The sequence below is a fragment of the Doryrhamphus excisus genome, linkage group LG9 (assembly GCF_037039965.1).
Source record: "Doryrhamphus excisus strain RoL-2023G ecotype Guam linkage group LG9, RoL_Dexc_Guam_v1.1, whole genome shotgun sequence".
NCBI lineage: Eukaryota > Metazoa > Chordata > Actinopteri > Syngnathiformes > Syngnathidae > Doryrhamphus > Doryrhamphus excisus.
The window spans coordinates 19,286,200-19,300,459 of record NC_136365.1 but is presented as its reverse complement, the minus strand read 5'-3'; the positions used below and the strand labels follow the sequence as shown (position 1 = coordinate 19,300,459).

General features: G+C 46.5%; 1 protein-coding gene and 1 long non-coding RNA gene across 5 annotated transcripts; one reads left to right on the top strand and one right to left on the bottom strand.

Annotated features, from left to right (window-relative positions):
• Positions 1–807: 807 nt before the first annotated feature.
• sh2d3a (SH2 domain containing 3A) lies at positions 808–12,295 on the bottom strand. 3 transcript variants are annotated; one of them, XM_078793574.1, is made up of 19 exons: positions 12,179–12,295; positions 11,936–12,027; positions 11,737–11,854; positions 10,327–10,385; positions 10,094–10,251; positions 7,015–7,054; positions 6,829–6,945; positions 6,610–6,753; positions 6,160–6,434; positions 5,996–6,081; positions 5,744–5,863; positions 5,516–5,670; positions 5,282–5,449; positions 4,034–4,195; positions 3,728–3,843; positions 1,757–1,928; positions 1,579–1,690; positions 1,195–1,380; positions 808–1,120 (listed from the first exon to the last, which is right to left on the bottom strand). In XM_078793574.1, exons 2-19 carry the CDS (start codon positions 12,023–12,025, stop codon positions 930–932), a joined length of 2,469 nt encoding a protein of 822 aa, XP_078649700.1. In that variant the 5' UTR covers positions 12,026–12,027; positions 12,179–12,295; the 3' UTR covers positions 808–929. The 3 variants fall into 3 exon arrangements, with proteins under 3 accessions (XP_078649700.1, XP_057944022.2, XP_057944013.2); XM_058088039.2 differs by lacking the exons at positions 10,094–10,251; positions 10,327–10,385; positions 11,737–11,854; positions 11,936–12,027; positions 12,179–12,295 and adding an exon at positions 9,157–9,446 and having other exon boundaries at positions 7,008–7,054; XM_058088030.2 differs by lacking the exons at positions 10,094–10,251; positions 10,327–10,385; positions 11,737–11,854; positions 11,936–12,027; positions 12,179–12,295 and adding an exon at positions 9,157–9,445.
• Positions 9,122–14,231, top strand: LOC144899829 (uncharacterized). 2 transcript variants are annotated; one of them, XR_013628143.1, is made up of 4 exons: positions 9,122–9,458; positions 11,725–11,857; positions 12,318–12,485; positions 14,115–14,231. It is a non-coding gene; the product is annotated as an uncharacterized LOC144899829 (long non-coding RNA). The 2 variants fall into 2 exon arrangements; XR_013628142.1 differs by having other exon boundaries at positions 14,005–14,225.
• The last annotated feature ends 29 nt before the right edge of the window (positions 14,232–14,260 follow it).

Below are 14,260 nucleotides of genomic sequence, written 5' to 3'. Positions count from 1 at the left end.
ATCCACCCACCCATCCATTCACCCATCCATCCACCCATCCATCCATTCACACACCCATCCATCCAACCATTCAACCATCCACCCACCCTTCCATCCACCCATCCATCCAACCATCTACCCATCCAACCATCCACCCATCCATCCATCCATCCATTCACCCATCCATCTATTCAACCACCCATCCATCAATCCACCCACCCACCCATCCATCCATCCAACCATCTACCCTTCCAACCATCCGCCAACCCATCCATTCACCCATCAATCCACCCACCCATCCATCCATCCACTCATCCATCCATCCACCCATCCATCCATCCATTCACCAATCCACCCACCCATCCATCCACTCATCCATTCACCCATCCATCCACCCACCCATTTGTGGGCCCTTTGTATTGAGTTGTGGACTCCTATAGAGCAGCTACACACCATAACCAGCACACAAAACTTTCCACTTCTTCCAGAATCTGCACCTACTCAGCTGTATTTCTTTGGTCAGAGTCCTGGGTCTCCCCCAAGGCTTCCTACCATTAAGACACGCCCTCCCGAGGGAGGTGTCCAGCAAGCATCCAGACCAGATGCCCAAGCCACCTTATCTGGTTCCTCTCAATGTGGAGGAGCAGCGTTTCTTCTACTCCGCCTCTCACCTTAGCTCTTAACGTACGGAGAAAACTCCTCCTCCTCCCCCCGAGGTACTTCAGCTCCTCCACTTGGGGCAGGAACCATCTTATCAGTAAAAGGACCTGAGGGGCGGGGTACACCTGAAACTTGGAAAGCCACTCGGAACAAAATGAATAAGAGGAATGCAAAAGAAAAATAAAGATTTAATACAGTGTTGTTCATATTTACACACGTGAATAAAAGATACAAACAGGAAGAGCCCAGATGTAGTCAGCATAATTTAAGATGGCCGTCGTGTTTTTTCATCAGGAAAGTTGTCCGGGCTGCGTGGGGCTGATCTCAACAGGTTCCAGTTTGTCGGAGAGCACACAAAGAATCTTGTCAAACTTCTCGTAGCGCTCCTTCCTGTCGGCCTCCGCCCCCGACCGACCCCAGAAGAGACGCAGGGCAAACTCGGTGCGGAACGCCTCCAGCATCTCAGGGATCGGCGTCAAGCCTGCAGGCGGAGGAGGAGCGCGAGGAAGCAGGTGAGCGCACTTCGGAATGTTTTGTTGCTTGTGCGCCACGTACCTCTGAGCAGAGCGTTTGCATGTCGCTGGTGGTCGGGAGCGTGCAGAGCGGCGCGGCGAGCCATCTGGAGGACGTCGTAGAGGAGCTCGCAGCCTCGCTCGCTGTTCTCCACGGGGTCGTCGCCCTCCATCAGCATCAGCAGAGGAACCAGGTGAGGAACGGCCACGGGACCATTAATCGCAGAGTCTGAGCGAAGACAAATATGCGTCAACTTCGGAAAAGCGGCGACCAAGTGCGATGGATGTTAGGGACCGCCGTCTAATTGAGACCCTCGCGCTGCCCTCTACTGGTGAAAGCCAAGATGGCCGCACTGTCATCAACAACTTTCCTCTCCTTGCTTGTCTTCTTCCCTTTCTTTCCAAAGCGGAATATGTTTCCACTCACCGTCCCCGTCGTTTAGAGAGTTCATGAAGGGCTTGAGGGTCTTCTCAAACAAGATGGCGCTCTCCGTGTGGTTCCTCCTGAGCGCTCGCCACGTCATCTCCAGTCGCAGCACCTAAACACACAAGCGCACCGTGTTGATGTTAAATTAGAAGGCCAGCTTCTGGTACCGTGAGCCCACCTGAGGCATCTCCAGGCCCTTCATGAAAGCAGAGAATGCGTAGAGGTCGTGGGCGTGGTCTTTCAGAGCCTGAGCCTGCAGGATGAACTTGTGGAGCACGGTGGCCCTCTGGCTCACCGTGCCGGTGCAGCCCAGGATGTCCACGGCCACGCCCAGCGCCATGAGATGATGCCTGTAACACGTAAGCAAGCTTTAGTTGTTAGCCTCATTAGCCTCAGATATGAACTATAACACAAGTACTGTAGTCCACACCAGCATGAGCCTTATTTAGTTTATTTTGGTATTTATTTATTCTCATTATGTCTACTATATTGGCCAATAGGAGTGTAAAAGTGACTATAGGGGTGTTACGTCTGGGTGATTGACGGTGGGCGGTTCACTTGCCTGATTCGAAAGCTCATTGGTTCACACACTGGAGCGGAAATGAATGAGCACGGGCTTTAGGCGGGAACGAGCACGAGTCGGCAGGTCGACTCGTCGGGAGGACACGCCACCGGTAAGCTAACAAATGCTAAGTTATGTCCATTTGTGGTGCCGCTGTACCGCTATTGCGTATGTGCGCCGTTGTGTTTAGCCTTGTGTATTGATGTTGGGGTAATAGAAGCCACGTAGAGTTGATTAGTAGCGCTTTCACTGAGACAAGGATACTTCCTGTTTGTGATGCTACTTGTAACTTCTGATTGGTTGCCTTCCTGTTCGCATTGGATGTTGGGTAATGTAGTCGTTTAGTCGTTTCATCGTTGGTGGGTTTCAACGTGCGGTGTTACTACATGAAACTACGGTATACAACAATACTTCACACTAATATTTGATGGGCTTATCTTGACTACCTAGATTAACCCTCACTTATCTTACTTGTAACTACATTTATAAAAAGACTGCCGTTTAATTGATGTATATTTATACAAATACATACAGTAGATGTGCATGTTTGTGTGTATAAATGTATATATATTTTTGTATTTGTGTGCTATGTACAATAAGAAGCAGTGTTGTTGTTACACCAATGTCTTTTGATCATTTGTGGACAAATAAGAAAAATAAATAAAATAAATCAATAAAATTTCTATATTGAGTTATAACAACGTGTCCTCCTAGCGATCCCTTTCGATGGGAAGAAAATAAAGAACCGAACATTAGTATCATTACAATCATTGTACAGTAATCCTTCATTGATCGTGTTCCTTATTTAATAATAGAATATTTTGGTAGTTCGAGCATAAAAAAATCTGTTTACCACCTGAATACATTTTTTAAACATGATTAGAGTCTTCTAGACATGAAGTAACACCCCTATAATCACCTTTACACTCCTATTACCCAATATAGTAGACATAATAAGGTAAAATAGGACATAGACAACCTGTTTACCACTTTCTAAATACGCTTTTTAACATGATTAGAGCCCTCTAGACATGAAGTAACACCCCTATAATCACCTTTACACTCCTATTACTCAATATAGTAGACATACTAAGGTAAAATAGAACATAGATAACCTGTTTACCACCTTCTAAATACGCTTTTTAACATGATTAGAGCCCTCTAGACATGAAGTAACACCCCTATAATCACCTTTACACTCCTATTACCCAATATAGTAGACATACTAAGGTAAAATAGAACATAGATAACCTGTTTACCACCTTCTAAATACACTTTTTAACATGATTAGAGCCCTCTAGACATGAAGTAACACCCCTATAATCACCTTTACACTCCTATTACCCAATATGGTAGACATACTAAGGTAAAATAGGACATAGAAGGTGGTAAACAGGTTGTTTAAATACGCTTTTTAACATGATTAGAGCCCTCTAGACATGAAATAACACCCCTATAGTCACAATCCTATCAATCAGTGTTTTGTGGGATGGGAGAATGTTTCCATCCCAGTGTTGTTTTATGCAGTGTGATGCTGGCCGGGATCGCCTCAGCGAGGCCAAGATGGATGCCAAGTCCAGCATGTACCTCTCCAGCAGGTCTTGGCGCAACTGTTGCCCGTGAGGCAGGGTGACGAGCTCAAGGCCTGATCCCACTCCCATCGTCCTCCTCTGCTCCTCCGTCACTCCCACCATGCGTGCCACCTTCGGGAAGCCAACAACACAACCATGGATAGACTTCTAATGATGATGGCTGGAAATGCTCCACATGTCTAACATGAGCACTGCCAGCTGTGGCTGTAGGCAACCTCCTGCTGCCTCTGTCCAATAATGGCTTTGAGTCAGAGTGCGAGGGGATGTCATACAACTTCATGTTTAGACATGACACTCTCACCTGGCAGTCCACACTGAGCATGTGCAGGGCGGTGCTTTTGGGCTCCGAGCGGTTGAAGAGTTCTTTCAGCGCCAGCAGGACGCTGGGATCCAGCGGCCGGTTGTTGTCTGGCAACAGCTGGGACTCAAAGTACTCCACCTGGAAGCAGGAGCTGGTCTCCACCTGTGATGATGGGGAGGTTGGAGATGGTGGAATCATATCAGACGTGATTTGATCACTATTCTTTTTTCACATATGATTAACGTATGAGTTCAATTCCACCCTCGGCCCATCTCTGTGTGGAGTTTGCATGTTCTCCCTGTGCATGCGTGGGTTTACTCCGGGTACTCCGGTTTCCTCCCATATTCCAAAAACATGCTAGGTTAATTGGCGACTCCAAATTGTCCATAGGTATGAATGTGAGTGTGAATGGTTGTTTGTCTATATGTGCCCTGTGATTGGCTGGCCACCAGTCTAGGGTGTACCCCGCCTCTCGCCCGAAGACAGCTGGGATAGGCTCCAGCACCCCCTGCGACCCTCGTGAGGACAAGCGGAAGAAAATGAATGAATGATATTTAAGTTGAAGGAAATTAAAGAGGCCCTATTATGGTGATTTTGGTTTGTTGTACTGAGTTGTGGACTCCTATAGAGCAGCTACACAAAGCTTTCTAGATCTTTCAGATGCTGCACCTCTTTCCCTTTTAAGGAAACAAGGTTAAGTAGAAATGATTAAAAAAAAAAAACACACGTTTACATAAAAGTCATAATTCTGAGATAAAAAGTTGAAAGTCTATATTATGAGATACAAAGTCAAAATTCAGATTTTTTGTTTCTTTTGTTACAATGTGGAATTTTAAGAAATTAAAGGTGATAAGTCCATTCATTCATTCATTCATTCCTCACGAGGGTTGTGGGGGTGCTGGAGCCTATCCCAGCTGTCTCGGGGCGAGAGGCGGGGTACACCCTGGACTGGTGGCCAGCCAATCACAGGGCACATATAGACAAACAACCATTCACACTCACATTCATACCTATGGACAATTTGGAGTCGCTAATTAACCTAGCATGTTTTTGGAATGTGGGAGGAAACCGGAGTACCCGGAGAAAACTCGGAGAGAACATGCAAACTCCACACAGAGATGGCCAAGGGTGGAATTGAACCCTGGTCTCCTCGCTGTGAGGTCTGTGCGCTAACCACGTATAAGTCCAAATGATGGTAATAGTAAATATAATAACAATGCTCCTGTGTAAAAGGGGCTTCCAACAAACCTGTGGCCGTAGAAAGTGGTCCCTGTCATGGAGCAGACGTGAGGCGGCGTCGTTGTTGTTGTCGGCCTCCAGGAAGCCAAAGGAGGTCTCTGTGATCCTGGCTCGGCTCTGCCACTTCTCCTCAGCTTTCAGTCGGTCCACGTGACCTTTCCGCAGTGACTGAGGCACCTGAACGTAACCACGTCGCATTAAAAGAGGACTTTCAGCCTTGATTGATTGATTTGATGTTTTTACCTGAACCACTAGCTCGTCATAGAAAGCAGACGGGTCCTGGTCCTGGTCCGATGGCACAGGGGGACCTCGGGGGAAGAGGGCAGAGACCCTGAGAGGTTTAGGAGGTGCCCTGGGGTGAAGCTGCCCGTCTGAGCCTCGTAAAGTCGCACCGCCACCTGAAGAGGATGTTGTTTGATGACATGCGTGCATGGCTGCGGTAAACAGGATGTTTAAAGGTGGCCATGTTACCTGGATAACAGCCTCGGGTTTGCCGTGGCCCCGGACTGAGCAGTGGTTCGCTCCCGGTGCGGAACACCGGGGAGATAGGGGCGGGGCCTGTAGCCTCCGGTTTTGTGATCTGAGGTGCACCTGCATGGCAGGAAGGAGCGACATCATTCCTCACTCCTGTGGATGATGCTCACCTGCTTAGCAAAAGTATTGGGACACAGGCGGAAGATCGACTTGTCCCAATACTTTTGTCAATCGTCGTAGGTACAGTACCAGTTCTCAGGTTGCTGTCGGACTGGGCCGACTGGAGCCAAGGCCTGCAACCGACATTCTCCAGGTTGGCGGGATGACTTCCGCTCCTGCCACACAGGAAATGAAAGGCCTTATTTGGGATTCAGGCCGCGTTCCGACACGATGCACGCCACGCCCCTCCTAACCTCAGCAGAGGATTCACCATCAGGGAGTCGCCGCTGAAGCTCAGACGCTTGCCGCGCTCCGGTTGGGACTTCTTGCCGTCGGCACCGTGGCCGTCGTTCTGGGGTCGATGTCGCTCGGCGATGATGCGCAGAGGAAGCGTCCTGGTCAGTGGGTGGAAAATGACGGCGCCCGAGGCCTGAGAGATGGGCCGACGCCCGCCCACGTAGAAGCGGATGAGGGCGGGCACGTTGTCAAAGCGGTCCTCTTCGAACTGGAACAGCTCACGGGAGTAGCCCTGCCACAGTCACATGAGCAACACCGCCATCAGGGTAATGTCCAGACGTTTGAAACCCCTGGTATATAACGTCTCTTTATGAAATATATACAATATATAACATCTCTTTATAAAATATGTACAGTACTATATGGCAGGATGGATGGCGAAACCTGGTGAAGGCAATCAAACGCACCTTTTTGGGCCGTAGCACCACACGTATGATCTTAAAGTGCATGGGCTCGTTCCTCCAAAAACAGCTGAGGACGTAGTCACTGGGCGACGAGCTAGAGTCCCGGACCAGGAAGTCTCCGTCCCTTTCGAAGAGAGTCTCGGCAGCCTGACAAGCACACGGGAACTCATCATGACACGTCTGTCCGGCTCCCAAACCTGACATCCTCTTTGCGTTCGGCACCTCTCGGCTCAGGGGTCCGTGGTACCAAGCGTGGCTCCTGGGGTCCTCGGTGCTGAGTTTCAGCTCCTCCTCCAGCTCCTTTTTCAGGACGTCCATCTCCTTGCGAGCTCCAAACACCTGCACGGCAGAGCGGCTCGCATCAAAGCTGGGTTTGGACAAAAGCCGGCTTGATTGCTGACCTTTTACCTTCAGCTGGCTCAGGTATGCGGCGACGCTCCTCCTCTTGCTGTAAAAAAAAAAACAAAAAAAACAAGACCCTCAGAGAATATTACAACTTTACCCATCTTTTCTTCCCATATTATTCCCATAATATATTATTTAATAATATAACATAAGTGGTTAGCGCGCAGACCTCACAGCTAGGAGACCAGGGTTCAATTCCACCCTCGGCCATCTCTGTGTGGAGTTTGCATGTTCTCCCCGTTCATGCGTGGGTTTTCTCCGGGTACTCCGGTTTCCTCCCACATTCCAAAAACATGCTAGGTTAATTGGCGACTCCAAATTGTCCGTAGGTATGAATGTGAGTGTGAATGGTTGTTTGTCTATATGTGCCCTGTGATTGGCTGGCCACCAGTCCAGAGTGTACCCCGCCTCTCGCCCGAAGACAGCTGGGATAGGCTCCAGCACCCCGGTGACCCTTGTGAGGAAAAAGCGGTAGAAAATGGATGGATGGAAAACATTTTTCACAAACCACTTTTCCAAAAACGAGAACTTCATTTGTTTGTTTTTCATGCGACTTAACAAGATGTATTTTTTAAATTCATATTTCAACTTTACGTTCCACCAAAATGTCAGTGCATTTTCCTGCAAAATAATGCTGCATGTTTGCATGTCTTGTTGCCGTGGTAGAGAAATGACCATGTTTATTACGCAGCAGGAACATCCACAGCAGACAAACAGCCCCCCCCCTTCCCCTCCTTCCTTCCTCCCGCTCCCGCCCGTGCTAGCATCAGGCTGTCCGATGCATGCCAGGCTTTGTGAACAAAACAGCTCGCAGCTATCAGGAAGTGGAAAGCCACGTGCCAACACAACGTGGAACACATCATGTGTGCAGGATGCTGGAGGTTCTGACCCAGTCACCAACATGACCTTGGATGTGGCGTTTTGGTCGCAGTACAGCACAGCAACATCTAACAAGCTTAAAAAGTTTACAAATAACTTTCAATTTCTTGTCCTGTGATGCGTCATTTCACTTTTACCGCTACAACAATGCAGTTTTTCTTGAATTAATCTTTTCCAGAGACCTTGTGGCGTCAGAGCGGCTGCTCGGAGCGTGTGCCCGAATACAGTGCACCTTGCTGGGCCACCACTGTGCTTCTCCTGATGGTATTCATGTCATATTTAATTCATTCATTTTCTACCGCTTATCCTCGCGGGGGTGCTGGAGCCTATCCCAGCTGTCTTCCGGCGAGAGGCGGGGTACACCCTGGACTGGTGGCCAGCCAATCACAGGGCACATTTAGACAAACAACCATTCACACTCACATTCATACCTATGGACAATTTGGATTTGCTAATTATACTAGCATGTTTTTGGAATGGGGGAGGAAACCGGAGTACCCGGAGAAAACCCACGCATGCACGGGGAGAACATGCAAACTCGATATTTCATTGGGAAAAAATTTAATAAAAACATCAGTACCACGTCAATCTCGAGAAGATGAAATTTGTCAGTATCGGTTTGAAGTATCTTTTATAGAGAGTAATAAGTTATGAATTATAATACCTCCTTCTGAGAATATCATGCCAACAGACAAACAGTGGTGGCCCGAACTCCCCAGCAATTTAGCTGCGCCCCTATTTGCAGTAACGCTGTCCTTTATGTCTTGGATGTGTTTTCAGCGTTAAGAGCATAGATAGTGTGATTCTCACTGTTGAACTGAAATTGTGAGCAACATTCATGCCGAAGGGCGTTGGTCCAGTACACCTGAAACACCTGCACACGAGGTAGAAGTCTGCCTAGCAACACCTATCTGCAGGAAGCCAAACTAGAATAGGCGCTTATTGTTATTGTACAAGAAATGTAAACTAAATGTCATAAAAGTACTCTGTTTTTTTCTTACTACAGCGCAACACTGATTTGGGAGCAAAAATTGTGTAATAGTTGAGGGAAAAAGGAGGAGGACATGAGTGGGGGCGGTACTTCCTGGTTTTAAACGCCTTTTAAATGCCTGAATGTCAAATACTGTTAACATAAACCTTACATATAAATATTATTTCTGCTCAAATTGTCAAATCAGTAAACAGCAAACTTTTTAACATCTCGCGTGAACTTGCGAGGTTCGACACAACTAAGAAAACAAGACGCAATGGCGGTCATGTTCTTACCTGATTGACAGCCCTGTTCACTGCGCCCTAGTTCCGGTCATGTTGACGGTGTATGGTCCACAAAGGGAACACAGAGACGAACCTTGGACCCGTCCCGGTCCCTCCCTCACAACCAGCCGTCCTTTTCCCTCCCCTCTCTCTCTCTCTCTTCGCCCTCCTCCTCCTCCTTCCCGGCGTGTTCCCACAGGCCTTCCCGGGCACTCCCACTCCCCCGCCCCGGGCCGGGTGACCTGAAGCCGCTATCTGGACACATTCCTCGGATACCGACACAAGCCGAGCCGCCTCATCACCTCTCTCATCAGGTAGACCGCCACCTGGTGTCTCAACCTACCTTTGACATGTCTGTTAAATAACTCTTAAAGGAGAAGTCAAACTATTCCAGAAAATGTCAACATTTTGAGTCAGTGGTTGCCTTTTATTGAAGGATTTACTGAGTGGTTCATTAATATGTAAATTAACCCTGGTGTGAGGCGTGTTGAGCCAATCAGAGTCGAGAAACGCGGAAGTACCTAGCCTGTTTTGTTTTATAGTATTGACAATTCCCAGCATGCATCGCTGCTTCACTAGCCTATATGTGCTATCTTGAAAAACTTGTTTAGTTTAGTAGCTCTCTGTCAGTCTGTTTCTACATTATGGTTAATAGGAATAATTAATCTAAATCATTAATATGACAAGAACAGGCACTTTGTAGGAAAGTGTACTTTAGACCAAATGGACATTTGTGTTGTTAGCGCTCACTGAGAGTCACTGTTGGAACTATAGAAATAGTAAATTGTTAACATTCAAAGGCCTTGTTTTCTCTCCTGAAAAAGCAGAAGGCCTTCATCGGTCATGCTGTGATCGTTCTCATTTGTCTCTACAAATACAAACCTGGATTTTACAGGCTCACTGTTAATCATTAAGCGTGGTGGAGAAACTGACACAGGTGTGTGTTTACCTGCGCTTGCTCAGCTGACAGCCGTCCACCCCACCGCAGGCCTGTTCCTCATCCAGGGGGCGTAGCTGCGAGCAGGATGCGGAGAGGCGGTGCTTTTTGTCAGCGCGATGGAGGCGGGGCAGGACGCTTTGGCGAAACAGATCCTTCCTTGGCTTCACCTTAGCAGGAAGTGGTCTTTTGTTTTTGTTTTTTTGCACCGGTATCCGTCTTTTTGGAACAGTTTATGGTCTTACCAAGTCCATCGAGGATCCCAGGGAGTACTTTCGGCTCACCCTCCGCTCCATTTGCATACCTGAGAGTACAGCGGGAATTTCAATTGTATGAAAAGTCGATGAACTGCTCTGATTTAAAGCTCAACACAAAGGTCAAAGTGCAATAATGCCTTGGTTAGCATCATAGAACCTTCCTAGAAGGTTCCCAAATCCAAATGACACTACTTTGGTTCAATTCGGAGCATGTAGGGGGGCTGGGTGACCTTTGATTGACCTATGCAACAACATTGTAAGAATTTTGAAATAACGCAAAAACCAAAGCAGAAAAAAAATCCTTTTAACTGCAAAAAACAGCACAAACTGAGCACAGAAAAATAACCTTCTAACCCTAGCCCTCTCACCCTAACCTTCTAACGCTAGCCCTCTCACTCTAACCTCCTAACCCTAGCCCTCTCTCTAACCTTCTAACCCTAGCCCTCTCACTTTAACCTCCTAACCCTAACTCTCACCCTAACCCTACCCTAGCCGTCTTACGCTAACCTTCTAACACTAGCCCTCACATTAATCTTTTAACCTTATCACTCACATTAACCTTCTAACCCTACCCCTCCTACTCTAACCTACTAACGCTAACCCTCTCACCCTAACCTTCTAACCCTAGCCCTCTCACTCTAACCTCCTAACCCTAGCCCTCTCTCTAACCTTCTAACCCTAGCCCTCTAACTTTCTAACCCTAGCCCTCTCACTCTAACCTCCTAACCCTAGCCCTCTCTCTAACCTTCTAACCCTAGCCCTCTCACTCTAACCTCCTAACCCTAACTCTCACCCTAACCCTACCCTAGCCGTCTTACGCTAACCTTCTAACACTAGCCCTCACATTAATCTTTTAACCTTATCCCTCACATTAACCTTCTAACCCTACCCCTCCTACTCTAACCTTCTAACGCTAACCCTATCACTCTAACCTACTAACGCTAACCCTCTCACTCTAACCTTCTAACCCTAGCCCTCTCACTCTAACCTTCTAACCCTAGCCCTCTCACCCTAACCTTCTAACCCTAGCCCTCTAACCTTCTAACCCTAGCCGTCTTACACTAACCTTCTAACGCTAGCCCTCTCACTCTAACCTCCTAACCCTAGCCCTCTCACTCTAACCTTCAAACCTTAGCCCTCTCACTCTAACCTTCTAACCCTAGTCACCCTAACCTCCTAACCCTCACCCTTACCTTCTAACCCTAGCCCTCTCACCCTAACCTAAAAGTATTGCGTGAGTCATCCATGATATAGAGTATGCATTTTTCTCTGCTCCATTGTGTTACATAAATCATGAAGGTGTCACAGTAAGTAACCCCTGCAGAGAACTGCTTGCATGCAAAACTATACAAGTGCACGTAACAACAATACTTTTGCCTGTTGAAGGGTGAACGTTACCAGAATGGGGGTTCAGTTTCTGCCGGTGTCTTAAAAGCTGACAGAGGATGGTTTCTCTGTGTGCGGCGTCCTCTATCCCCGCTTCCTTCAGCTCGTTGTCATCCACATTCAACAAACCCTGGTAGGGATTAAGATGGGGTCAACAACCCACATCCTAAACTTGCACACACACACACACACACACAGATCATGGACATACCTCCAGTCCATAATATTCCCTCTCCAAGGTCTTGGTGTACTGGGGCAGGCCAATCTGCTTCAGCCACCAAGCGATGGAGCGATTGTTCATGTCTGAGTAACAAAGAAGATGAAGATAGCACAAAGCATGCTAGCACACGATTCTGTATGCAAAATGAAATAAGTCTTGACCTCCAGCGAGTTTGGGTTTGGTTGAGGAAGCTGTGTTGTTTACACTGCAAATGCTCCAGAATGTCGCACCAACCTGTGGCCAGGATCCACCAAAGGAATTCTGGAATCTCCGATGCCGCTCCCGCTTTCTGGAGATGTTGCACTTTCTCCCGGCTTCCCTACCTAGACGTTGTCATGTCTCCTACAAAGTCTGTCTGTCAACCTTCTTTTAGCGGCGAAGCCTCAGACGTGCAGGGACAGCCAATCGGGTGGCACCGTGGTAGACCATGATAGCCAACTGGAGCACAGGAGTTAGCGTGAGCCCCCGGGAGGTGGAGAGGGGAAGCAGGTCCGGGCAGGATCCCGGCATGTGGCAGAGCAGAGGCCAGGAAGACGAGAAGGTGGGTGTGTGAAAATGTGAGGCTGTCAGGCAGCTCTTGATGTGTCGTACGTCATACGTACCTTTTTATAAATAAATTTTTTAAATAAATTGAATAAGATTTGTATTTAGTGACAGAGTAAATGAATACAGTTAGCAAGATGGCACCAACAATACAAAACCATGCCACAAAGGAAGTCATTTAACTATGATGAGCATCTGGATAAAGGCGCATGAACCAGGAAGTAGCCAGCTGATGAACAAACACAACTATAAACAACGTTAGCTTAACAGTTCAGCCTTGGTGGAGGTCTGCACTGTGCTGAGTGGCATTCTATACTTCACTCATTCGCGGGCAAAGACGTATTGATACGTCTTTTAAGAGGTGATGATGCAACTCCACAATGGGAGAGAGCACACTCGGTGCAGTTTTCAGCAGAAAAAAAACAGGCACAAGATAGCAATAGTGTATTGATAAAAGCCGGGCCTCCATCGCTCCTGTTGAACTCCAGGCATCTCCGTGTTGCTAGGAGGAGGGAAATTTTAACACAAACACGTCTAATTCATGTGCTCATGTACAAACGACTTATCATGCAATTAACTATTTCACATTGCTACCTATCTGCAAATAAATAAACTTGTTTAAACTTGATTAAATATTCATTATTGGCATATTTTCATAGCTTTTCCACAGAAAACATGCTTATAATCTTCAAAATACACTTTTTAACATGATTAGAGCCCTCTAGACATGAAATAACACCCCTATAGTCACCTTTACACTCTTATTAGCCAATACAGTAGACATAATAAAAGAATATAAGACATAGAAAACCTGTTTACCAGCTTCTAAATACACTTTTTAACATGATTAGAGCCCTCTAGTTTTTAAATAACACCCCTATAGTTACCTTTACATTTCTATTACCCAATATAGTAGACATAGTATAAGAAAATAAGACATAGAAAACATGTTTACCACCTTCTAAATACACCTTTTAACATGATAGAGCCCTCTAGACATGAAATAACACCCCTATAGTCAAATTTACATTCCTATTACGCAATATAGTAGACATAATAAGAGACAATAAGACATAGAAAACTTGTTTACCACCTTCTAAATACACCTTTTAACATGATTAGAGCCCTCTAGTTATGAAATAACACCCCTATAGTCACCTATACATTCCTATTACCCAATATAGTCGACATAGTAAAAGAAAATAAGATATAGAAAACCTGTTTACCAGCTTCTAAATACACCTTTTAACATGATTAGAGCCCTCTAGATATGAAATAACACCCCTATAGTCACCTTTACATTCCTATTACGCAATATAGTAAACATAATAAGGGACAATAAGACATAGAAAACCTGTTTCAACTTTCTAAATACACCTTTTTATATGATTAGAGCCCGCTAGACATGAAATAACAATAATATGCTGTGTTTTACGTTGATTGGTTGATTGGTTGGTTTGTGATAAGGCAGTACACAAGATTACCATGTATGGCTGATAAATGTATTTGCTTTTCAGTACCAGTACTCTAAGAGCAACACTAGCTAGGGCCAGATGTTAGCATTTCATTTTGAAAAGTGGAGCCAAATATCCATCATGGAATTGACAACTTGTTGCTGTATTTACAGTATGACTTCATACCTGTACATGTGCAGTCAGGATGCTGCAGATTCCCACCCCTTTTCCAACACGGTATTCCCCTCAAGGAGGTCGGAACTCCGTGAGGTTTGTCTGTTTGTTTGTGACACCCCACTCTTGTTCACTTCAGAGAGTG

Coding starts and splice junctions, on each gene's coding strand:
- sh2d3a (XM_078793574.1), bottom strand. CDS start 12,025: ATGAACAATCGCTCCATCGCTTGGTGGCTGAAGCAGATTGGCCTGCCC. Junction 10,252..10,326: donor TGGGATCCTCGATGGACTTG/GTAAGACCATAA, acceptor CTTCCTGCTAAG/GTGAAGCCAAGGAAGGATCT. Junction 6,082..6,159: donor ATGGTGAATCCTCTGCTGAG/GTTAGGAGGGGC, acceptor CCTGTGTGGCAG/GAGCGGAAGTCATCCCGCCA.